The sequence below is a fragment of the Eupeodes corollae genome, chromosome 3 (genome assembly GCF_945859685.1).
Source record: "Eupeodes corollae chromosome 3, idEupCoro1.1, whole genome shotgun sequence".
Lineage (NCBI taxonomy): Eukaryota > Metazoa > Arthropoda > Insecta > Diptera > Syrphidae > Eupeodes > Eupeodes corollae.
Window position 1 is genome coordinate 17,209,403 of NC_079149.1, and position 25,842 is coordinate 17,235,244.

Consider the following 25,842-nt stretch of genomic DNA (forward strand, 5'->3'; position numbering starts at 1 on the left):
TCAAATAAAAAAAAAGTATACAACTTTCATTAGCGGGGAATTGCCGTTCAACAGTGGAAGCAATTGCATACAAATTAGGTAAGAAAAAGTAAGGGGCTTGAAAGTACCTGATTTTTAAAGTAGTTTAGAAGGTGACTCAAAGAAAACACTTAAACCTGTTTAAAGAAAACAAAAATTGGTCATAATTTAATATTTTAAATTTGTATCAAAAAAAAGGCGTGGAATTGGGCGGTTGTTGAAAGAAAATTAGAAGACCACTCAAAGAAAAATAACCACGTTTTGAAACACCACATAATTCGAAACTGTTTCAAAAAGGGCGTTAAGTTCAAATCAATTTGAAAAGTGACCTAAACCTGTTTTAAGGCCACAAAATGTGAGTCATAACTTCATATTTCTAAGTTGTATACAAAAAGGGGCTTAAAAGTACATCACTTTTAAAGTAGTTAGAAGGTGACTCAAAGAAAACTCTAACACCTGTTTTAAGGCCCAAAAGATGGGTCATAATTCCATATTTACAATAATTATTTATATTCAAAAAGGGGTGTGGAAGTGGGCGTTTATTGAATGTAGTTTAGAAGATGTCTCAAAGAAACAACTTCTGCATGTTGGTTGACTACATAATTCGAAATTGTTGGGCTTTGAAGTTCTAAGGACTATAGAAGATGGGTCATAATTCCATATTTACAATTTGTGTTCAAAAAGGGGTGTGGAAGTGGGCGTTTATTGAATGTAGTTTAGAAGATGTCTCTAAGAAACAACTTCTACATGTTGTGTGACTGCATAATTCAAAATTGTTGGGCGTTAAAGTTCTTAAGACTTCAGAAGATGGGTCATAATTCCATATATCTCTCTAAAAGACATAAAACAAGCTTTTGTTTCAATTTTTATGCCATTCTACTCCACTGTGTATAGTTGTTTCATCTTTTATTTTGTTTTTCATTCGACCTCTCTCATTTGCTTTGATTTCAAGAATTTCATACTTACGAATATACGAAACAAGAAAAATTGTGCTGAACTAAAAATTTCCCCCAAATGGGGCCTCAGGCTCTGACTGCCTCTGCCTTTAATATATAGGTTTAACTTTTTGTTGCTTTTGTAGACTTGTTGTTGCTTTTGGGTATACAGATACTCGGAACAAGAGTAAGAGTAAAGTGTGCTTCAGTAACGTGCCCCCTTTTTTGTACGTGTCCTTCATCATCTGTTACATTTCTGCTGCATGCAAATATAAAACAAAACAACAAAAACCAACGATTCACTGTATTTTTATTTTTGCAATGTTGGTATTGTTGTTCTCATTCGCCTTTAGCAGAACAGACGTTGTTGGTTGAATTGCTGTTGGTTGAAGGCCCTGGCCTAAATGAACATTAGAAGAAAACTCAATTTGGTTTCTCACAATTTTGTTTTATATATTTGACCAAATTTTTTGTTGAACTTGTCACCTAGGTGTTGAAATTGCATATGATTGACAGACGACTGGCTGAAATATTGGACTGCATGACCGACACGACGACGACGACGCTGACGGATGCAACGCACACTATATGTATGGTCACTATAAAAATGGTCATTTGGCACAAAACAGTAATTTGTTGTCCTCGTTGTGTGTTGATACTTTACTTGCAACAAAATAAAAAGCACTCACATATGATGATGGTGGAGCATGGAGGTAAAGTTGCAACATGTTTTTTGGTTGATTAAATAAGAGGTTTGGCTCCATCAACCCAATTTGTGTGAGCCCCCGGGGCAAATTCGTTCACAATTTTCCACCATTTCTGGTTATGGTGTTTTTTTTCGTTTTTTTTTTTCAATTTGAAAATGAACGAAAATAAAACTTGTTTCGACCCAAGCGAGGTTTTTTTTTGTTGTCATTATTCTTCGATGGAAAAGTTTCAATTGGATTTTGTTAATTTGATAGTGTTTTTATTTTTGGTGGGCACTTTACTTTTTTAGTAAGCAGTTGTTGGCGGCAGTGACCTTATTTACAACCAGATTATAGAAGTTTCGAAATTGGTTTGGAACAAAAATAAAAAAGAGAAACAAATTGAAAGTAACGTGGGTAAATTTATTCATGCGCAGGTATAATACATAATGGTTTTTTGTTGTTGTGTATGTTGCCACATAGCAAATACATAAATGTTTATCAAAACGGTGAAGTTTGAAGTAAAAATAATGTGGCATTTATTTATCACAGCATTGTTTTGTTGAATCAATGATTACAGTAATTATTGGCAAGAGATTGTCAGAAATTATTGCATAGGTTATGTTTCTTTTGATTAGGCAATATCGATATCTGTCTGGTTATCGTTTTTTATTCGATAACAAAGTCACAAAATGATTAATAGGTGGTCGGAACAGGAGATATTTATGTATTTGTTATCAATTGTATGCTTAAGCAATATCTAGTCCTTATGTAGGTACAAGCAATTGCAGGTTGTCATTTTTGACAGTTCTTTGACAATTGTGTGAAGCAAATTGTCATTCATCGACTTTTACACGGAAACTTTTGTTTAAAAATCGATTTTTCTTCTTCTGATTATGTTATCGTTTACAGTGACAGTTGTCTTGTTTTTGTGAATTGTGACAGATGGGTGCAACCAAAAATTCCTGATTTAATTTTTTTGACCATCAAAATGAAAAGAAAAGCTGATTTTTATTCATTTTTTAAAATTAAGAAAGTTTCAAATCGTGCTTCTTGTCTCTTTCTAAAAAGTGAGAATAAAACGAACTGCGATTAACAAGCATTTCGGTTTGAACGCATTCAGCAGCCGTTTTTTACTAATTAAATTGCCTGTCAGATGGCAAGCCTACTCTTGACGTTTTCAATCTGCACGTCAAAATTAATTCAACAAAGTTGACCATAGATATTGATTTGCACAAATCTAATACAAATTTTGTTGCGTTTATTGTAAAAAATGGTATAAACAGATTTAAGAACTTTTGACATAAGAAAAACCAGCTACTAGCGAATGAAAGAATATTCGTCAATAGTGACATTTCTTTCACATGACTTGCTTTTACTTGTTTTTACAGATGCACAACAAAGACTTTAATATAATTTTTTAGGTTAAGACCCTCATTTGAGAACATTTAATTCGCTGGATCGTATGTGGAACGCGAACAAAGTTTGACAGTTCCTTACAATCAGACTGCACTTCGCGACGATCAATTTGTTTTCTTTCATTTCTTTTATTTTGGCAATGCAAAACACAATGTTATTAGGTTCAGATTACCTAAAGCTATATTTATACCTTTTTATTTAAAATTTGCACAAAACTGACAGTTGTGAATTTGTTGTGAATTGTGACAGATGGGTGCAAACAAAAATTCAAGATTTTGTTTTTTATTTCTTTTATCTATGATTTGTTCTTCTTTTTAACCATCGAAATGAAAAGAAAAACTGATTTTCATATATTTTTTAGGATTAAGTAAGTTTCAAACTTTGTTCCTTGTCTCTTTATTAAAAGTGAGAATAATACGAACTAAATAAAGGCATCGTTCACTGCGATTAACAAGTATTTTGGTTTAAATGCCGATTAAATTGCCTGTCAGATGGCAAGCCTGCTCTTGAGTTTCTTGATCTACACGTCAAAGTTAATTCAACATAGCTGACAATCTATATATTAATTTAAATAAATCTAAGAACAAATGTGGTGTGTTTATAATTAAAAATTACACAAACGGGATCACATGAGAGCGGCAAACGAATAAGCGAATATTCGTCAATTGTGACATTTCTTTCACATTTATTTGTTTTTATTGTTCATCAGAGATTCACAACAAAGACTAGAATACATAGAATACAAATTTGTAGATTAAGACCCTCGATAACATTTAATTCGTTAAAGTGTGGATCGTATGGTGAAACGCGAATTGAGTTTGACAGTTCGTTGCAAAAGCTTTAGTTCTTACATTTGCTTACAAATTGCACAGAATGTAGGTATTATAAATTGTTTAAAATAACATTATTCATTCAGTAGTGGGTTGTTGGTCGCTCTAAGTTAAATAGTCCTTTAAAATCACACAAAAGTCGTCAAAACTCCGTCGCATTTTTAATATGGGAATTAATGTGTCAAATCACATTACAAGTAATTTCAAAAAAAAAAAAAAATGACGCCGCAAACTATAATTCACCAACAGCAACGGAACTAAAACTTTGTGACGTTCAAAATTGACGTGACGTGACAAAGTTAGTGAGATAATCTATTTTGCCGCTCCCTGTCACGTCGTTTCAACTTGTTAAATTAACTCTTAGTTCTTAACAGTTCATACCTTTTTACTGATTTATCATAAAATTGGTCGCAGTATAGTCGTACCTCTATATGAAAAAAAACATTTTTGTTTTGATCATTGTCTTGATTTTTCATATAAAATTTCCAATTAATATAAATCATATTTATTTAATTCCTAAGAGAATGGTATGCCGTTAACACTGGAAAACAGTCAGCCAAATGTCCACCATGGCTTAGTTTACAGCACGATTTTCTTTTAATAAAAGTGTTTTTCGTTTCATTTTAGTCAAATGTCAAAATGTGACAGTTGCAAAAGTGACAGCTACTATTATTGAAAACCATTAACATATACTATACATGGACTGCTAGTGGTGTGAATTTTCCATACAAAATTTGAATAAAAATGGTTCCACTTCAAATTAGCTACACTAGCCCTTCCTGGCACAGTGGCAAAAAAGTTAGAAAATATTAAGCGACATCTGTTTGTATTTAGTTGAGATAAGCTTTTTCTGACATAGAAAGTATTGACATCTAGTATAATTTGTTGAAGACAAACGATGCCATGTTTTTTTGTAATGTTATTGATAAATTTTGACAGTTCGTGCAAAATGAAGCAGAAGCAGGCTGTGCGCTGTGACTCTGTGAGTATTAAGTAGTATTCACATGAGCGCGACAAACGAACGACAAATGAATTACAAAATGTGAGTTTATATACGTTTGAATACATATTTCCACACAAATTCTTAACAAAACGATAGCTTTTTACGATTTTATTTTCAATATCGTATATAAATAAATTTAAGAAAACAAATTTATTCGTCGCGAAAAAAATTATAGTTGCTACGAACTGTCAAACTTTATTCGCGTTCCACATTATCCACATTTGCAACAAATAAAATAATCGCGCATACTTAACCTAAAAACATCATTCTTGTGTTGGTTTCAGTGGTGAATGGTGTTTGGCTGTGGCTTTATGTCAAACTTCATTCGCGAGGAATTAAAAACTCTCATGTGAAAGAAATGTCAAAATCGACGAATATTTGTTCATTCGTTGGTCGTGCTCATGTGAATTGTGCTTTAAATATAAATGTTACACAATTTTTCCGCATAGCCCTCTTTGCGCTAGTGTTTTGTCCGTTAAAAGTGGAACCATCGTGAAGTTGGCTACTAGCAGTCCATGTATAGTATGTCAATGTTAAAAACCTTCGATAACCTCATCGCCATCTATCGGATAGACAAATTGCAATTTAAACCTTTAACTTTTAAAAAGTAGAAATAATCTACACAAAATGTGGATTTATACACATCTGCCAGATTTCTTTGTGTAGTAATCTTTCGAAATTAAAAATCGAAATACCGAAAAATTGACAGTTCTAATAAATCTAAATAGACCGCTCTAGTACTTTCTAAAATTAACACTTTTAACTCTAGAACCTTTTAAAAAAACGAATCGAGTAAACATTTCTCAAAAATTAGAGAAAGTTGCATCAGAAGTGCACACAATAACACTCTTATGTCATTTCTTATCTGGATATAAAATGTCAAAAACTTCCTACTTGTCACTTCACTATTAACAGTTCATAAAAAGTACATTTTTATTTATAAAATACATATTTATTCACCCCTTTAATTTGTACATCAATCACACCATAATAAAAACCAAAAGAAACTCAACATTTTGATGAGTGTAGGTACTTATTTGGAGACAGTTATTTACACTTCCGGCATACAGAAATTCATGTAGGGATATATTTTTGTCTTCCTCTCTCTTGTGCCCTTTCGCTGCCTCGTTGTTAAATTTTTAATTTAATGAAGTCAAAACTCTAAAGATCCCGACCTTAATAATCTTACAAAAAACATTCTTATACCTACCTACCTATTTAGAAAAATCCCCAGAGAATATTTATTAACAAAAACGCATTTCTAGATTATTTTACTTATATACGAATAAGAAGCTATCTCTACACAATCAGCTGGTGGGATACCAGTCCATGAGTCTACCAAGCCCACCAAGTGTGCAATAATTGTAAAATACGAGTATGTATTTATTTTTATCTTTTCACCCTTTATAACTTCTTTATCTACTTTGAGTAGCTGTCACTTATACAAAAAGATAGATATATATGTATTTTTAGATGTAAATAATGTACCTATATACATATGTTTATTCAAGATAGATAAATACATCCCAGTTCAAATGAAAAGGTTTAGTTTCTGAAGTTCAAAATTCATTTTCAAGTGACAATTTATCTGACAGCTAGTAAATTGTTTGCTGTCACTATTGTTTGTGAATTCACCACAAAGTGTAACAAAGCCAAATGTCAAATAGAGAGAGAGTTACTCAACACATTTTTAAAATGTTTCTTAGAGTTTTATTTAATAATAAAAAGGAACTTTTTTAAACACTAGACAAAGGTTTAAGTCATTTTAACTTACTAATAAATAATAAGTGAGTCTTTTAAGATGTATTGAAGTGTAGGGCGCAACCCTTACATACAATTTTATTGCTGAAACGAAAATAAACCACTGTTTTTTTCCACTAGTGGAGACTTTCAAAGGAACATGGTTTAGGTAAAAACGCATTCAACGGCTATGATTTTGAAGGCATTGCTACTTATTTATACCTCCTCCTGCATATGTGTAGGTATGAAGGTTCCACATAAACTACCTTATTATCTTCTTAAAATGTTCATCTCACTACAATAAGTCATATAAATTTAAAAAGCTTTGTTAATTTGTTTGTTTTAATGATTTTATTTGTTAAACAAATGCTAATTTATACTTAAGAAGGAAAGTGACAGGGAGGTGAGTAAGTAGGTACTTATCTACCACACCTTAAGTTTAGAATATCTACCATTATGCAATCTACGTTTTTTTTTTAAACAATCAAATTCCATATTCTTGCATAAATATATATATGTACATATAGCTTAGCTATCCATTTACCTACCTAGCTTCCTATATTTTTTGTTTAACTGTGCTCAAGGCTTTTCAGAACAAAGAACAATGCCATAATATGTACCTACGTTTAATAAAAGCTAGGTAGATATGAATGTCTATATAAAATCCATTCCACGTTTCCATTTCCAGCTCGATTATTTAAAAACAAAAATTAAAACAAAATCCACACACATAAGAAAAAAAAACTAAAAAACAAAAACAATACAAAACCAGATAAAGATACAATTTCTCAATTTATATTCATTTTTCATCCCCACAAGTTTTGTTTCTTTTTTTTCAATTTCCTTTTCACATTCTCTTTTCTGCTTGCAAACAAAAATCAGCTGTTTGAAGATGATAACACAAACACAGTATACTCAACTCACCTACCCACAAACAGATACAACAACAACAAAAATAGTTCAAGATTTGTTGTCTTTACTTTCTTTGTTCTTTTTTTTTATTTTGCTTTTCCTTTTTTATCCGATTCTCATTTTTTCTTAAATCATATGAGTGAGAGACAGAGAGAGAGAGAAAAATATTTATAGTGAATAAAAATAGAAGAAATACACAACGAAAGCTTTCCCTTTTCTTTTAAATTGCAACAATCTATTTGTCTTTATCTTTCTAGCAGAACATTAAAAACACATAAACTTTGTTTTGATTTCTTTCTCGTTCTAACTTTATCGCTGTCATAAGCAGAAGCAGCAATCAGCTGGTTTAGTTGATGATTGTTGCTTTGCCACTTGCACTTGCATTTAATGGTATCTCTTCTCACACTTCAATTTGAGAAGAAAAAGTTTCTCTTCGAAAAATTCGAGAATATATGAATTTTTCGAAATTGCAAAGAGCACGTGCACTTGATGTTTTTGATTTTTTCGTTTGAGGTGGTATTGTTATGTGTATATGTCAATCATATGTTTTTTATTGAGGATGTATTGTTTTTTTTTTTTTGTAAACAGTGTTTATGTATAAGCGTATGTATATATAGTTGTGTTTTGTAACATGATTACGCGGATGCAGGTCATGAATCACGTGTGGGTTGAAAAGAGTCTAAACATGTATCGAAGCAACATTTTATTAGGGTACTTGTTGACAACATTTAAAAATTAAAATAAAGTTATTTTTAATATGAAATGTTTGACTTTTTTTTTTTTAAATTAGAGTTAAATCTGTCAAACCTGAGTTTTTGGGTGAATTCACTCTTTTTTATATTAACATAAACATCTGACAGTGCTTATTTATTATTAGCTTTATTATAGAACCTAGTTCTTAATTTGAAATGTCCACATTTAAAACTTTAATTTTAACTAACCAGCTAATTGTTCACCTGTCACTTTTGAAGCTGTTATCTTTTGATATTTGAGTGTTGTAAACTTCGATTTTTAGTAAAAATGGAACGAAGTTTGTTTGTTTAAAAAAAATGATGATTTTATTGTTTTGTTATATTATACAATGACAAATTGTCTTTATTTTATTGTTTTATTCCAAGACAAAACAAAAATGCTTGTTTGTAAACAAATTATTAATTTTGACAGTTCAACACGTTGAACACATCATTTCAGCTGAGTTTTTGATTGTTAGAAATCGTATATATTTGACCCTTCAACAGTTTAGAAACTACGTAGTAATGGCTGCGTTCAATCTCAGCAGATAGGGTATCCGGGTACCTTTTTGTAAGTGTTTTACGTGTAAAATAACAGCTAATCATAAACAGCTGAGATGTCAAAAAAGGAATTCAAACTTATCTAAGAATTTCTGGGGTATGCAGGTATCTGACAGAACAGCTGACAACACATGGTTGAATTTCAAGAAACTTGAAAATTGATTTCAGGTATTTTTTAAATGTAAATCGTTTAAAACGGGGGATTTCGCAAGCAAATTATTAATCGTATAGAATTCCAATTGAGCTAAGAGGAAATTTAAAATAGATTACAGAATGCAGATGTTGTTATGCCTTATTTATTAAATTCTTACGCACCTATCAATTCATCATCGTCCGACGAATCAGTTGAATTATCCATTAAATATTTTATCTTACAACAATTTTGACTTAGAAGCTTAAATGTTTCTCTGCGTTTTGTGAACAGCTGAAAGTTGTTTTTATTTTTTGACATATCTCAATACTTATCCAACTCGTTCAACAAATTATCTTAAAATCTATCCAAGATACCCTATCCAACACGAGATTGAACGCAGCCAATGTCATATTGGTTTAAATCTTGAAGTGTACAAGCTACAATAGTTAACCAGAGTATAAAAAAGAACAGGCCCAATAAATAATTAAATGAATTTGACTATTGGCGCTGATAGATTCAAAAAGCACACTTTTTGGTTGGTACCAAAATGACAGTTCTTTTCAAACAAGAAATGTCATTTTAAACTTAAATTTATAGTTAAGTTTTTGATTGCTAATTTTTAAGATAAAATATTAATAAAACACTTCAACAAATAAATAATTTCAAGAAATCTTTCCACAGAAAAGTGACATTTTAACTGTGAAGGCACTTCTGGCTGATTTTGAATTCAAGTTAAAAGGCAATTGAACTTATAACTAGAAAAAGAACTGTCAGTTTGTTGGTTCAGAAGGTTGCACTAGAGTTTATTTTGTAGTTTAAAATAAAATAATTTTCCACCTATTAGTAGGGCCTTGCACATGAGAGCGAACAACGGATGAACGAATGGACGAACAAATGTGATTTTACACATTTCAAAAAGTCAATTTCAAACAAACACATATAAGAAACCAATTGACACTCATGTTAGGATAATAAAATTTGCATTTATTTTCTCTTAAACACAAAGACTTGTTAAAACAATTTAGTAGTAACGAATTGCAGTGTGGTTGCTACGAACTGTCAAACTCTATTCGCGTTCCACATACCATCCACACTGCAACGAATAAATTGTTTGCGTTTAACTTAACTTAAGGGGTAAATATAAATTGACAATTCGTCGCAGTCTGCGAATAGAAATAAAGCCCATGTAAAACAAAAGTAAAAAAATGCGAATATCCACAGTTCGCAGTTCGTAGCACATGTGCAAGCGGCTTTATGTTGTTTCTAAAGGTTTTTTTTTTTGTAGGTATAGAAATTTGAAAGAAAGATTGTTTTTTTCTAGGCTAACTTGAAATTTCTTCCATTTCGAAAAATAATCTCCTGGCATTATAATTTAAATATGATTTTTGGCATAACAAGGTAACGAGGACGTACATATGTTGTCCTCCAAGGAGTCAATCGTTTTGGGCTTCTCGGCGCAGACTAGGCCAGTGACCAATTTACGTATTCGTAACGTGAACTCATGCGGTTGTTTAAACTTTTCCTTCAATAAATCAATTTTGAATTGAAAATAATGGCTGAATCACAAACACGCTTCAACTTAGACTTCGTCTGCGTTACGGTGGGCCTGCTTCGACATTTCTATTATTTCATCCCTCCAAAGAGCAAATATTTTGTTTGTTGACATTTGTTTACAGCTGTCGAGCTGTCAGACAAAGCAAATGTTCAGGTAATTTAACTAGAGCTTAATTTTGGAGTCACATTACCTTCTTTTCCTTACGATTGTCAAACGAAACGTGAGTTCGAAGCTCCATTGTGATAGCATTGCATTGAATTCCTATACCTGAACTCGTAAACGTCAGGTGAAGCCGAAGCTACGGCGTGTTTGTGATTCAGCCACAAATCACTTGACAGCTGTCAAAATGGCCGTCAGCTAAAATTGTATTGCCAACTTAACGTTCTATACTTCTAAAAAAACAACCTATATTTGGCAATTCGGAAGCATTCCCGGCCATTCTGTTTAAAAAAAGGAGACATTTGTGAAATTTCTGGATTTGAAATCCCGATTTGATTGTTTTGGGTTAAGACTAAACCTTCAAATACCCCACAGTCCATACCCAAGCCACTAATCAAAAAGCAGTCTCTCATAGAAAAATCATTAATTTAAAATTACTTTGTAGCTGTGCATATAAATTATGCATACCTGCAATTGACCTTATCCATCTATTCGTTCTTTTTTGCTTCCTTAAACCTTTCATCCTTTGATCCAACATTAAATTGTCGCTGTCCCCACTTCTTTCATTAAGTAGGTACCCAACTAGGCACTTCAATTACTTTTAAAGTACACAAAACACTGATGTCCTCTTTAATATTTTCCCAATTTAGTTTCCTGCCTCCTTCCATTCCACTCCACTCTACACTTTTCATTTAGACAGATAACCTTAAAAAAAAATTGAAAACATAACTAAACTAGAACCCTACATAAAATAAAAACCTATCTATAAATAGATACATTAAATATAGCTTTACTGCACATTCGTCTCTTAGCTAACTTCTCATCACCCTTTTGAGTTCCGACATAGTTGCCATGCAGAAAACTCAACTCTTTGCACCTTCGTTTTTTCCACAAAACACATAACAACAGCCAAGCAAAAGCCAAAGCCAACGCCAACGCCAACCAACATCGACCCAACGCCCGCCACCAACCTCCTTCACCTCTTCTACTCATCGTATGTTGTTGTTGAATGCTCTGACCTAGTTTCCGCCGCGCGACGACGACGACGATAAGAGTGGCAAAGAAGAGAACTTTTATGCTTCTCGAAAAAAAGTGTGAGATCTCTGCCTGCTTCATAGAAAATGTATTTTCATTTTCATACTTTGCCCACAAATTGGTTTTTTGGTCTTTGGTGTCATGTTGATGCTCCTTCTGATGATGGTGGCTGTTGGTGGCTCGTGTTCACCTCCTTTGCTCCTCTACTCTCCTAAAGTATGCTCTCAACTGCTCTGCTCTCTTTTTTGGACCATGACCTAGATCTGAAAAATCTTCTTCGTTAAAAAGCGTTTCATTTTCATTTTTAGTTGCAATTGCAGTTGGAGCAAGGAGCTCTTGCTGTAGCAGCATCATTTCCTTGATAACCGTCATCGCATACGCAACACACTCACTTCTCTAAACATGTTGCTCCGTATTTTAATAATCTCAAATGTTACGTGATAATAACTGCAGTACTAAATCCTTTATCCTTTCCTGTTTCGCCCTCAGATCGTCGTGGTCATCTTGCTCCTCCTCATCAATAGCATCATCCAGATCTGCCAGAATGATTCCAACAACAGCTTCGAATACGCCTACGACCCAGACCACTTCGGCGGTGGTAATTGGCATTGCATCACTCGTCTTGGAGGGACGTGCCTTGTCCGAGGATGAGTTTGCCATGCCATTGGGCTTGACCAAGACGTTGGCAGCGGCGGCGGCCGCCCAACGAAGGTCACACGCCGCCACCGCCGCAGCCACAGCAGCGACGACCACAGGCCAGGATACTCCACGCTCATCACACGTGGTCAACATTACAATGAATCCAAATGCTCAGTCAATGCCACTATTTGCGGCACGAACAAACACAAACAGCATGCAGCCAGACACGATTCACCAACGTTGGACACAAAAAATCTGCCAACTGCGACAATCATCGCCAACAGTCAGCCGCGAGATGGCCTTGGAAGCGATTGCCGTTGGGGCCGATGATGACCAATCGGCTGATCTAGATCGTAGGATGACACTCGTCTATCATCACCGTCCGGTGCCTTCGCCAATAGCTGAGAAGCTTCACACCTTACAGTCACTTGCCACTACATGCTTGAGGGCATCACCAGACAATACACCCAACTATGGGTATACGATGTTGGCATCGTCGCCAACGTCGCCTCTAGTGCCAACTGCCGCTACAACATCGCCCAAATATACGTCATATTTCACATCGCCTCTGCGTCTGGCCAATCCCTTTGCCATTAACTCCTCGCTGGCCTCATCGACATCGTCGTCATCGGCAACAAGCAACAGCTGCTGCAGCATCGAGGGAAGTCCAAATGGCTGCAATACCACCACAGATTTGCCATCGAGTTCAAGTTCAAATAAAAAACAACAACAACAATTATCTGGAGGAAGTAATGGCAGCAGTAATGGTTGTAATACTACAACAAGTCCCAAACAGGGGCCACATTGTGATCAATTCCTTAGAAAAATGGGCTTGGCTAAGGGCGAAGCCGCTGATGCTGAGGATCATATCTGTGATATATCATATGGTATTAAAATTGTAAGTAACCGTTAGTTTTTCAACGTCTCAACAAAAAAAATTAATGTTCCTTTATCCTTCTTTTAAAGTGCATACGTTGGCGCACATATTGTCAAGAGATGGAAGCAATAATGGCCCGAGGAGAACCGATTTGCATAGAAGTTTATCTAGGACCAGCTACACAAAAGATTCTGCTGGAACAATGGATTATCGCACAGAAAGAAAGGTATAGTACCCACCTTTGGCAGTTTGAGAGCATAATAAATAACAACTCTTTATTTATATTTAGAACTCCCGGACCAACAATGACACTTCCTTCGTTATGCAGTGCCATCCGTAGTCAGTTGTATTTCTCACAAATCTATGCCTGGTGTGATCTCATTAAGAAATCCGATCAAGCCGTCTTCGATACCGGACGTATACTATTTCCATCTAAGGCGGGACTAAGTGGTTCCCCGCCATCTGGCGGCCATCGACCACGTTTGAATATATTCTACCGAATCAAAACATACGATTCAACTGCCAGCTTCAACAACAAACCGAATGTGCATAATTTCCCAAATGTAGTCATCTCAGAAGCTACGTGCCTTTCGGTTTGCGTCAAAAGTCTTCCACGCATCCACAGCGGCATCCCACGAGTGGGCGAGTGTTCGACTGTGGCTGCTACCGCTCCTGTAGCAGGCATCGGTGCCTTGTTTAGTAGTGTAACACCTATGGGCAGTGATAATAATTGTTCAGCTGCGTCAAACAATTTAGTAGAGAAGCAAAGCGTTCGCAGAGCTTCGATGAGCCAACTGCCATCGACTTCGCTAACATCATCGATCAACAGTTCAAGCAGTCGTGATGAGTGCATGGACAAAAACCAAAAACTCAGCAATAATTGTATGTACGACGACGAAGATGGAAGTTCAGATGCCACATTGTCCCACCGCGAGCGTCAGCTATTGAAGTACAAAAAACGAATGCTCAAGCGCGACAAAAAGACATGCAAATCGACGCTCTCGGAGAATGGAGCATCAGCGTCAGAAGGGTCTCAGGACTCGAGCAACAAATATCAACACATGCAGCTAGACGAGAAGATCAATTGTGTGCTGGACGAGTCGTTCGCCGCTGATGTGCCCAATCATGGCCAGCAGCAGACGCTGCCCGAATATGGTTCGATAAACTCAATCCGCCCACCGTTATATCGGCCTTCGCCGCCGAGCAGTTTAGCCAGAGGAGGAGGAGGGGGCAGCGGCGGCGTCGTTCAACAAACTCAAATCGTAGAAATGATCTCAACTGGCACCCAAACGGCGAACTTTTTCCAATCGGCCACCTACCCCAGCTGTGATCTGTGTGGCAATGAGATGTCCATTGTGTGCATGAACTGTGATGAAAACTTCGCCGAAATAACTCCGTTGAATAAGGCCGATTTGTTGTTGCGCGCCATTCAGCGGACTCCGAAGGTGGCGCGGAATCGCAATAATAACAACTCACCAGCAATGGTCCACCAGGCAGGGCGAAGCAGCAACAGTATAAGCGATTGTCAAGTGTGCAAACGCCAGAAGACGCAACATCACTTCCGAGGCAAGGATGTGGAAATGGAGGCACAACACCAGAACAACAATAACAATTGCACCAATGGCAACAAGAATGGAATGTGCGCCAATGGAGACGGTCCGCCGTGTGATTGCGGAATGACCTCATTTCGAATGGAGGAGGACGGTGATAGCCAACATGTATGGAATCAAGTCAAAAACCCTAACACTGCCATCAAGGAAGAATCTTCGCCCCCACCGCCGATATACATCTCGAATTGTGGTAATGGCGTTGACCACCACCAGCCAACTGCGATAACACATTTCAAAACTCCAACATCACAAGCATCTGTCAATGGTGTAGGAACAAATTCAGCTCAATCTAGCGCAAAGCCAAATCGTCTTCAAATTCTCAACGGTTCGTCGTCGTCGTCGGGAGACAAGAAGATGCGTAACCTGCCAAAGGTTAATCTAACACAGATCTTTTGCTCAGGGAACTCATCATCGCCCATACCGATAAGTTCCTGTCCATCACCGTCAGAGGTTACAACATTTACATTTGATGTTAATGGAAGTGGAAGTTTAAGTGCAAATGGAAACGGAAATGCAAACGGAATGACGACAACGACGATGACGACGACGACGACAATAAATCTTCCATCCCCGGAGGCGAGCATCAGAGTTCAGAAATCCTATTCGGCGCCAACACTGCCAAATTCGCCTTCACTATCGCCGCGATTTGCTAAACAAGCTGCCTTTTACAAGAGACGATCTCGACATTTGTCCGATCGTTCGGATCGATCGTCACTGGGGTCTGACGAACAGTTCTCCGATGAGGAACTTGAAGCGGGTGTTTATAGTCCTGCGTCTTCGCCAATTAAATTTCGTTCCCGAATTTCTGCATTCGGACGACGAGCGTTGCTGGGTAATTTGGAAGAGAGTCTGTTACAGAGAAGGTTTGCGCCAAAGATGGAAGTTGCTGGATTCCGGGTGTTGTTGGGTGCATCGGGAGCTTTTTGTCCCACTCAGCTAACTATACCCGCAGCGGCTTATTTCTATGAGTTGCGTGGTGAAGCTCTTAGCACACCATATGTGGTAAAATATTTTTTGTTTTTTCAGTTCTTGCCTTTTCCAAAATTTGCTAAATGTGATTTTTGTTTTCATTTCTAGTGCGAAATACGTTTGCCAAGGAAAGGCTACTTAATACCAAGCATCGGAACTGTACAAGCCACACTTTTGAATCCAATGGGGACGGTAGTGCGTATGTTTGTGATACCTTATGATTTTCGAGATATGCCACCGTGGCATCAGACTTTTATCCGTCAGCGAGTATTGGCTGAAGAATCGTCGTCGTCTACGTCAATGTCATCGTCACAGCAGCAGCAGCAGGAGAGTGAAAGGCCTACAGAAGTATCTGGATGCAGAGGTGCTGCAATGTCTATGATATCTCGAATGCATGGAGGAAGCAGTTTGGGACACATGATATCCAGCGAGCACATGAAGCGCCTGCGATATTCAATTCATTTGAGGTGAGATTTAAATTTTTGAATTTGGTCATCCCGTAATTTAATAGAGGTGTAGGATAGGGTTGGGATAGGGTCCAAGAACAAACTTTATCTTTTGAGCTTTTCACTGTACTGTAAATTGCGTCATCAGGAATAGCTCTGTGAATAATTTTAAAAACATCAAAATTGTAGCAGAAATTTTGAATTTATAAAAAAGCTAAACAAAATCCGAAGAAGCAATGAAGGTTTCCAAAAAGGTACCTGAAAATCTAGACAGTTTGAAAAAAGAAATAGAAACCGATTGCCATAAAATTTCACTCGATGAACTGTGTGAAAAATTTGAAACAAATCCCACTGAAGGACTGACCCACGCTAGAGCACTAGAACTTCTCGAACGGGATGGACCAAATACCTTGAATCCAGCCAACCAAACTTCGGAATGGAAGAGATTCTTACAACACATGTGTGGCGGATTTGCTATTGTTTTATGGATAGGAGCAGCTCTGTGTGTTTTAGCCTATGTTATTGAAGGTCAAGGCTCTTCAGATCCTAAAGAAGATAATCTTGTTCTGGCTACAGCATTAGTCGTAGTTGTTTCGGTGACAGGGATATTTGCCTATTTTCAGGAAGTTAAAAGTTCCAAAATCATGGATTCCTTCAAGAAGCTCCTGCCACCAGCTGCGATTGTCATCCGCGAAGGTGAAAAGACTGTTGTGAATGTTTCAGATGTTGTTTTGGGTGACGTGGTCGATGTGAAGTTTGGTGATAGAATTCCAGCGGATATCCGCATAATCAAAGCCAGCAACTTCAAAGTCGATAATTCGTCTTTGACTGGGGAGTCTAAACCAATACCACGGGGAACTCAATGCACCCATGATAATCCCTTGGAAACGAAGAATTTGGCTTTTTTTTCAACGAGCGCTGTCGAGGGAACTGCCAGAGGTATTGTTATAAATCGTGGGAATGAAACTGTCGTCGGACGAATTGCCGGCTTGGCTTCGCAACTTACAGTTGGAGCATCTCCCATTGCCAAGGAAATCGAACACTTCACATTTTTAATCACCATTGGGTCCATTGTCTTGGGAATTGTATTCTTCTTGATACCGATGGCAATTGGCTATCATTTCTTGGAAGCCATTGTCGTCATGATGACTATCATTATCGCCAACGTACCCGAAGGTCTCCTAGCCACTGTGACTGTTTGTCTAACTCTCACTGCAAAACGCTTGGCTGGAAAAAACTGTTTGGTCAAGAACTTAGAAGCTGTTGAGACTCTAGGTTCCACCTCGACAATTTGCTCGGATAAAACCGGGACACTAACTCAAAATCGAATGACTGTGTCCCATTTGTGGTTCGACAATGAGATTATCAATGCCGACACGACAGAAGATCAAAGTGGCAACCAGTTTGATAAGAAGAATCCAGGATTCAAGGCCTTGTCAAGAGTGGCAGTTCTTTGTAATCGTGCCGAGTTTGGAATAAATCAAGACGATATTCCAATAATGCGAAGAAAAGTGAATGGCGATGCATCGGAGGCTGCGTTGCTGAAGTGTATGGAGCTAGAGTTGGGCAATAGCATGGACACTCGTAGAAGGAATCCAAAAGTAGCCGAGATTCCATTCAATTCGACAGATAAATATCAAGTGTCGATCCATGAAACTGAAGATCCTAACGATATGAGATATTTGTTAGTGATGAAAGGAGCTCCAGAGCGAATTGTGGTGCGTTGTTCGACGATATTCGTCCATGGGGAGGAACAGCCAATGAACGAAGAAATGTATGAGGCTTTTAATAATGCATATCTTGAGCTGGGAGGCATGGGTGAACGGGTCTTGGGATTTTGTGATTATATTCTCCCCTCTGAGGAATATCCACCTGGCTATGTTTTTGATACTGAATCCGTCAATTTCCCAGTTGAAAATCTACGTTTTGTAGGGTTGATTTCTATGATAGACCCGCCTCGGGCTACGGTGCCGTATGCAGTTGAACAATGTCGATCTGCAGGCATCAAGGTAGTAATGGTCACAGGAGATCACCCCATCACTGCTAAAGCCATAGCCAGAGAAGTCGGAATCATCTCTGAAGACAGTGAGACAGTTGAAGATATAGCTTCTCGATTAAACATCGCGGTCGAGGAAGTCAATCCATTTGAGGCTAAAGCCGCCGTTGTTCATGGCTCTGATTTAAAGCTATTATCGTCGGAGCAAATCGATGCTATATTGGCACATCACTCGGAGATTGTCTTTGCGAGAACTTCACCGCAACAGAAACTCATTATTGTTGAAGGCTTCCAACGCATGGGTTCTGTAGTTGCTGTAACTGGTGATGGTGTAAATGACTCGCCAGCTCTGAAAAAAGCCGACATAGGGATAGCCATGGGCATCACAGGATCTGATGTCTCCAAAGATGCCGCCGACATGATTCTACTGGATGATAATTTTGCTTCAATTGTCGTTGGAGTCGAGGAGGGTCGATTGATTTTTGATAATTTGAAGAAATCCATTAACTACACCCTGACAACGAATGTTGCTGAGATGTCACCGTTTTTAGTTTACGTCATCGCAGGGATCCCCCTGCCTCTGACGACAGTATACATTCTTTGCATTGATTTGGGAACAGATCTACTGCCAGCTATTTCTCTAGCTTATGAATCAGCTGAGACCGATATCATGAGGCGCAAGCCCAGAAATGCACTCACCGATAAACTCGTTAATGAGAGGTTGCTTCTCATGGCCTACGGCCAAGTTGGATTCATTCAAGCAGCTGCCGGATTTTTTTCCTACTTCATTGTCATGGCCGAGAATGGATTTCTACCGCAAAGACTCGTTGGCATTCGTGAAAAGTGGAATTCCCCAGCCATCAATGATCTCCCAGACTCTTATGGTCAAGAATGGACTTATTACGATCGAAAGATTCTCGAACATAATTGCAATACAGCGTTTTTCGTGGCCATAGTTACTGTGCAATGGTGTGATTTGCTCATATGTAAAACTCGGCGTTTATCAATTCTCGAACAGGGAATGAGAAATTGGGTTCTTAATTTTGCACTCATCTTTGAAACTGCTATAACTCTTTTCTTGTGCTATGGGCCTGGCATGCAGACGAGTCTGAAGTCATACCCCATAAAATTTCGATGGTGGTTGCCTGGAATTCCATTTAGTTTGTTGCTTTTTTTCTACGACGAAGGACGTAGATATTTAATGAGAAAAAATCCAGGAGGATGGATTGAGAGAGAGACTTATTATTAATTTTGTTTTAATATTGTTTGTTTGAGTTTTGTTTGTTTTCTAAATTTAATCAATTAATTTAAAATAAATTCTCAAAGGTGCAAATCACAAACACAAGTGAATCCTTCTTTTTGTTCTTATTTCTTAATATGAACTTTTTGTTCGGGCTGGCCTTCATTTTGGCCTCGGTTAAGTTCGGACAAAATGTCAGTTAATATTTGTACAATTCAGAGTCTTGGCGAAGAGTACTAACAACGTTTTTCATAAGGCCTAATTTTATTTGAAATAGAATACTTAGATAGTATTACTAAGTCTCCACTATTAGATCCCATTTGAAATTTTGTTTTCCTAACTGGAACTCGGCTCGGCTAGGCCATGGTTTTGTGTCAGGTAAATCAACAGTGACTAATTTATCTTTAATGACTAATTACATCATAAATAACTTTGAAGTTCACTCCAAACTATCATCTGTTTTCACATATTTTGACAAAGCATTTGACTTTACATAAATTGTATTCGCTTGGATTTCATTGTAGGGCTCAGATAGTAAAAATAGAAGACTGCTGTTCTGATAATATGTGTGCCTCATTTGGCGTCCCACAAGGTAGTCATTTGGGTCCATTATTATTTCTATTATTTATTAATGACATACTATCAATCTTTGTATCTTCTCCATGTCTTTTATTTTGTGTTTATATCTGTTTAATTATGATCCAAATTATGTACGTTTAGAACGCGATGATCGTAAAAAAGATCTAGGAAGAGTCGTAGATGTAAAAGAAGTTCGATCAAATGCTCGGTTTCTTAGAGAGAAACAGAAGACAATTCAAAGATTCTTACTCCGTTTTGATATACTCGAGTATAGACCCATTGAGGGGCATAGGGCCTCTACTACGCCTACGCGCCATCGTGTACGGTTTTCGGAGATGTGTTTCAGCTTCCTCCAACTCTTGCCTAGTGACGCTGATTCCGTCTCGACTGTCCTGCGCAATGTGCTTCTCGGTCGTCCAGCTCTTCTTCCTTCTGGTGTGAGCGGATTCCACTGCATTGCTTGGCCTGCAATGCAATCGTTCGCAAATTATTATAGAGTCTATAGGTTCCTGGCCTGTCCTTCTTTGAAGGGCCTCATTTGAAATACGGTTTGACATCATTAGGATGTTACGAAGACATCTATTTACGAAGGTTTGGAACCTTATTATGGGTGAAGTAAACTCCAAAGCATGGTTTTGTTTCTGGAAGGTCAACTACTACAAACTTAACAATCTTAACCAATGATATAATAAAAAAAACTTTGAAACTGGTTATCAAAATTGTTTAATAGGGTAAATCACACAGTCTTAATAAAGAAGCTTTTGGCCCTTCGTTTTCACTCAAATATATTGAGTTGGTTTGAATTTTATATAGAAGGGCGTACCCAATATGTGCGTATTAATAACATAATAGCTGATCCCATAATTGTGACTTCTGGAGTACCTTAAGGAAGTCAGTTAGGTCCACTTCTTTTTCTGCTCCTTATCAATGATGATATACAAATATTTCGATGCATTAAATCCGTCGATGACTGCCATCTCCTTCAGAATGACCTAATTAATTTAGCCGATTGCTGTAACTCAAATCAATTATTTCTAAATGTTGCCAAATGTGATTTCCTATCTTTTCGCCGAAATTTGACACCTATAAACTATGTTTATAACATTGATGATATTCCACTGCAAAGGGTTACAGACAAAAAAGACCTAGCTGTCATCTTTGATCCTAAGCAGGAAAGGAAATTCCTTACTCGGTTTCGTTTCACGTAACTCTAAGGAATTTTCAGACCCTTATACACTCAGAGCATTATTTTGTCCCTATTTAAAGCCGGTCCTTGAATACTGTTGTGTAATATGGAACGCCTACTATGCTATCCACTCAAATAGAATTGAAAGAATCCAAAAGCGTTTTACCAGGTTGGTCATTTTTAGACTTAATGGGAACATACGAATGCCTCCTTATCTTACTAAATGTAATTTAATTAGTCTCCAGTCTTTAGAAACTCTGAGAAAATATTTTGGAATAATTTATATTGGAGATATTATTAAAAATCAAATAAATTGTCCTTTTCTTTTGTCCCTAATGAGAATATATGCTCCAACAAGAGATCTTCGCGTACACAGTATATTTTTTGACCCTTTTCGCAGGGTAAATTATGGTCTTAATGAGCCAATAACAAGGTGCCTTAGAGAGGCCAACTCAGATGCTAATCATATTGACTTCCATAGCAGTATTAGTCGTACTACCTTTAAAAGTCTTATTATTAATTTATTAACTTTTTCAAACTCTGGTGGTTAGGTGTTTTATTATTTGTAAGTATTTAGTTATTTTTAGGTATTTATACAAACTTGTAAGGTACCGCATGTTGCTTTTAATTTAATCAGTAGTCTTTAAGATTATATATCTTCTATTATTCTATCGGATTTAGGTCTGCACTTGATGATGCCCATTCCATAACTGTTATCGATTGGTCCCTAAAAAACTATTTCGTAACTTCACCAGTGTGCTTGGGGTCGTTGTCTTGCTGAAACTTTCATATCACTGGCCCAATCCACTAATCGTTCCTTAAGAATGTCAATGTATTCAACGGCTTTCAGCGTTCCATCGATTCGATGGATTGGGGTAACCCCACATCACCACGAGAAACAACCCCAAACGTTAAGCGAGTCGCCTCCATGCTTAATTACTGGCAAAACGTATTTAGGGTGGAACGCTGCGCCTTTTGGCCTTCGGACATATCGTGCATCATCTTGACCCATCCTATTTAGTTTTGCCACTCCACACTATGTACTTCCAATCGTTTGCTGTCCAGTTGGCGTGTGATCTTGCGAACTCTATTCTAAGTCTACGTTGCCTTGTGGTTACTAATGGTTTCTTCCGAAAAACACGACCATGCAACCCAACTTCCACTAATCTTCTTCTGATTGTGCGTGGCCCTATCGGGACATCGAATACAACCGAGAGTTGGTGTTGTATCTCTGTGGAGCTTATTTTTGGGTCTTTTTTTGGCCAGCCTACTAATTGCTCCATCTATTTGACAGCTTGTCTTACGGGCCCGTTTCTTACGAGGTACATTTTCAGCATTCCCGAAGTTTTGAAAATGCTTAATTGCATTGAAAACTTTCCTTACAGAACAGTTTATTTGAGATGCAATTACTCTATAGGACATTTTAAGCTTCCAAAGCTCAAGAATCGCTTTCCTTGTAGGAGGATCACAACTCTTTAATTTTCACAATTACCTCCAAAGTTTTAAAATTATTCTTTAAAAACGTTTGCAGATAATTCAGAATTTTCTACTTACCAATGCAAAATAAAAAGAATATTTTTATTTCACCCAAATCAAATGTATTTTAACTGTTTCTAATTAGTTGAACACTGTTTCGTTAGTACGAAACTTTATAAAATGAATTTTAAATCTTAAATATTGAATTTAACTTAAAAGTAAAATACATTTATATCAGTTAAAAAAAAAAATGTGTACTATTGTGAACTGAATTGTATGAATTGTAAATTGTATTGGTATAAATTTCAAACTACCCGCCCATCCGGCCATATTTTATTTAAAATTTAAAATTAAGAAGAAAAAGGAAAAGAAAAAGAAAATGAAATAAAACCATTCCACACGATAGTTCCGCACAGTCAACACGCGTTTTATTTAATCCGCGTTTTTTCGCTTAAGTTTTAAATTCTTTAATTTGCGAAGTTATTTAACAGCTCAAGTAAGAGCTAATTAACAAAAAAGCTTGTTAAATTTTCAAACACTTTTTACACTCTACCTTAATTTTATTGTGTACTTTGCAAAGACTTATGCACAAATGATACTTTTTCAAACAATTATCTAATAACGCTTGCATTGCACCGTTTTGGATACCGCTACTCTAGTCACACTCGATAAAGTGAATGTGGAAATGAGAAGCAAGTAATGTTTCTAATTAGTTGTCCACAGCTGTATATCTGCTTCATGGGAATAAAATAAAAAACAAAAAGAGGCTGGGATGCGACCCACACTGATAACTTCCCATCCCGTCTGTCGTTTGTCTTGCTTAAAAGTTAGTCTATATGTACTCGTATCAATTTTTACGAAATTTGCGTACCATTTTTTGTAGATTTTATTTTTTATGAAAAAACGGATTGTTGGATTTTTATATAAAAATTATTGAATATTGAAAACAATATTTTCTGTAAAATAAAATAAGTTTGAAGCCAATATTTTTATTTTTGAAAAGCTATTTCAGTCGAAAGTAAATTTTTACCAAGTTTTAGTATTGGTTTTTTTTTTTGTTGGAGTTTTATTTTTTGTAAAAAAACTGTCAATTCGATTTTTTCAAAATTTTATCGAATGTTGAACAAAATATTTCTTATGAGATAAAATTAGTTTGAAGCCAATATTTCAAATTTTTGAAAAGATATTTGAGTCGAAAATCAATTTTTACCAACTTTAATACCTTTTTTCTTAGGTTTTTATTTTTTGTAAAAAAACATTTCAATTCGATTTTTCTCAAAATTTGTCCTAATGTTGAAAACAATATTTCTTATAAGAAAAATTAGTTAGAAGCTATTATCTCAAATTTTTGAAAAGATATTTGAGTCGAAAATCAATTTTTACCAACTTTTGTTAATTTTTTTTCGGTTTTTATTTTTTTGTAAAAAAATTGCCAATTCAATTTTTTCAAAATTTTACTGAATGTTGACAACAATAAATTTTGAAAGATAAAAGTAAATTAAAGCCAATATCTCAAAGTTTTGAAAAGATATTTGAGTCGAAAATTAATTTTTACCAACTTTTATTAATTTTTTTTTATGTTTTTATTTTTTGTAAAAAAAACTGTCAATTCGATTTTTTCAAAATTTTATCGAATGTTGAACAAAATATTTCTTATGAGATAAAATTAGTTTGAAGCCAATATTTCAAATTTTTGAAAAGATATTTGAGTCGAAAATCTTTTTTTACCAACTTTTGTTAATTTTTTTCGGTTTTTATTTTTTTGTAAAAAAATTGCCAATTAAATTTTTTTCAAAATTTTACAATTTAATTCAAGTCTCTAACGTTTTTGGTTCGTAAGATATTTAGGGTTAACCAATATTTTCACCTTTTTTCAAACTGCTATGGTAAAAAACCACCCTCGCAATTTTCTTGAGAGCCCTTTCTGCATCTTTCTGCCTTATTATCTGTATGACAAAATTTATTTGAAATCGATATCTCTTCTGGTTCTTGAGCTATAGACGACGAAAGAAACTTTGCGAACGTACGTACACACGCACGCACAACAACTTTCTAAAAATCTTTTATTTTGACTCTAGGGACCTTGAAACGTCGAGAAATGTCAAAATTTTCAATTTGACAAATCGGACAAAAAGTATTATTTATAAACAAATTCTTTGATGGGTGTTGATTTTAATGTCTTCGTTTTGTTTCAGATTTATAAGTTATTTTAGACTCAACAAAGACGCATTTGTTTATGTGCTAAATGAAATCAAAGATCATTTGAAACAACCACAGCGTTCCTCCGCAATCCCACCAACTCTCAGACTCTGCACTGCCCTACGTTTCATGGCAGAAGGAAGTTACCAAAAGTGCAGGGGTAATGATTTTAATTTAGGCCTTGCTCAGCCAACAGTTTCGGTAGTGTTAAAAGAAGTGCTAGACGTAGTAGAAGAACGTATCTGTCCACAGTGGATTAAGGCTCGCATGACAAATGATGAGATGAATTTATAAAAATTCATTTTTACCAGAAAACCAGATTTCCTGGAGTAATAGGATGCATCGATGGAACTCATGTTCGAATCATAGCACCAAAAAAAAGTCTTCAACATCTCTATTTAAATAGAAAAGGTTACTACAGTCTGAATGTTGGATTCACTGATTTTTGCAGTTCAATCAACCCAACCACGCTCTCTTCCAGATTGGTTAAACTTATATGCTGTGATGTACCACCCCCTGTGGTTTTCAAATTTAGCTTGTTGTTGGCAAGCTTTCTTTTTAAATTTCCCTTGTAATGGATCCATACCTGTATATGTGTATATACTTTGTAGAAAAATGATGGCTTTTGCATTCAGTTAAACTTACTCTTTTCCATTCTTTCGCTGTTCATGATGGTGGTCCAATGCTATTCAGTTGAACAGCTATATTTTCCCATTCTTCGTCTTGGGTTCTTTTTGTGGAACCGAATTGTCCCTTGCCTCTGGCCAGCTCAACCTCTCGAATTGGGCAGGTTTAGTTATTTTTAATCTAAAAAAATTATTTTCTTACAGATGTTTATATTATTATTTGAAAACTTACATTTTTGTCTCCATTTTCTTAAAAAAATTGGTTTTCAATGAACTGTTGAT

At 36.1% G+C, this 25,842-nt stretch overlaps 2 protein-coding genes across 3 annotated transcripts in view; both read left to right on the plus strand.

Annotated features, from left to right (window-relative positions):
• Positions 1–25,842, plus strand: part of LOC129952143 (protein Atossa) — a 115,883-nt gene that overhangs the window by 86,853 nt on the left and 3,188 nt on the right. For both annotated transcript variants that reach the window (XM_056064599.1, XM_056064598.1), the window contains exons 2-5: positions 12,207–13,254; positions 13,323–13,459; positions 13,523–15,845; positions 15,921–16,279. In XM_056064599.1, coding sequence (XP_055920574.1) covers positions 12,262–13,254; positions 13,323–13,459; positions 13,523–15,845; positions 15,921–16,279 — 3,812 coding nt within the window. In that variant the 5' untranslated portion in view covers positions 12,207–12,261. The remainder of the gene's footprint in view (positions 1–12,206; positions 13,255–13,322; positions 13,460–13,522; positions 15,846–15,920; positions 16,280–25,842) is intronic.
• On the plus strand, positions 16,290–19,591 carry LOC129952144 (sodium/potassium-transporting ATPase subunit alpha-like). Its single transcript, XM_056064600.1, has one exon. It carries the CDS (start codon positions 16,495–16,497, stop codon positions 19,501–19,503), a length of 3,009 nt encoding a protein of 1,002 aa, XP_055920575.1. The 5' UTR covers positions 16,290–16,494; the 3' UTR covers positions 19,504–19,591.

What these genes read in the sequence shown, in the direction of transcription:
- LOC129952144 (XM_056064600.1), top strand. Translation starts at nt 16,495, where the DNA reads ATGAAGGTTTCCAAAAAGGTACCTGAAAATCTAGACAGTTTGAAAAAA.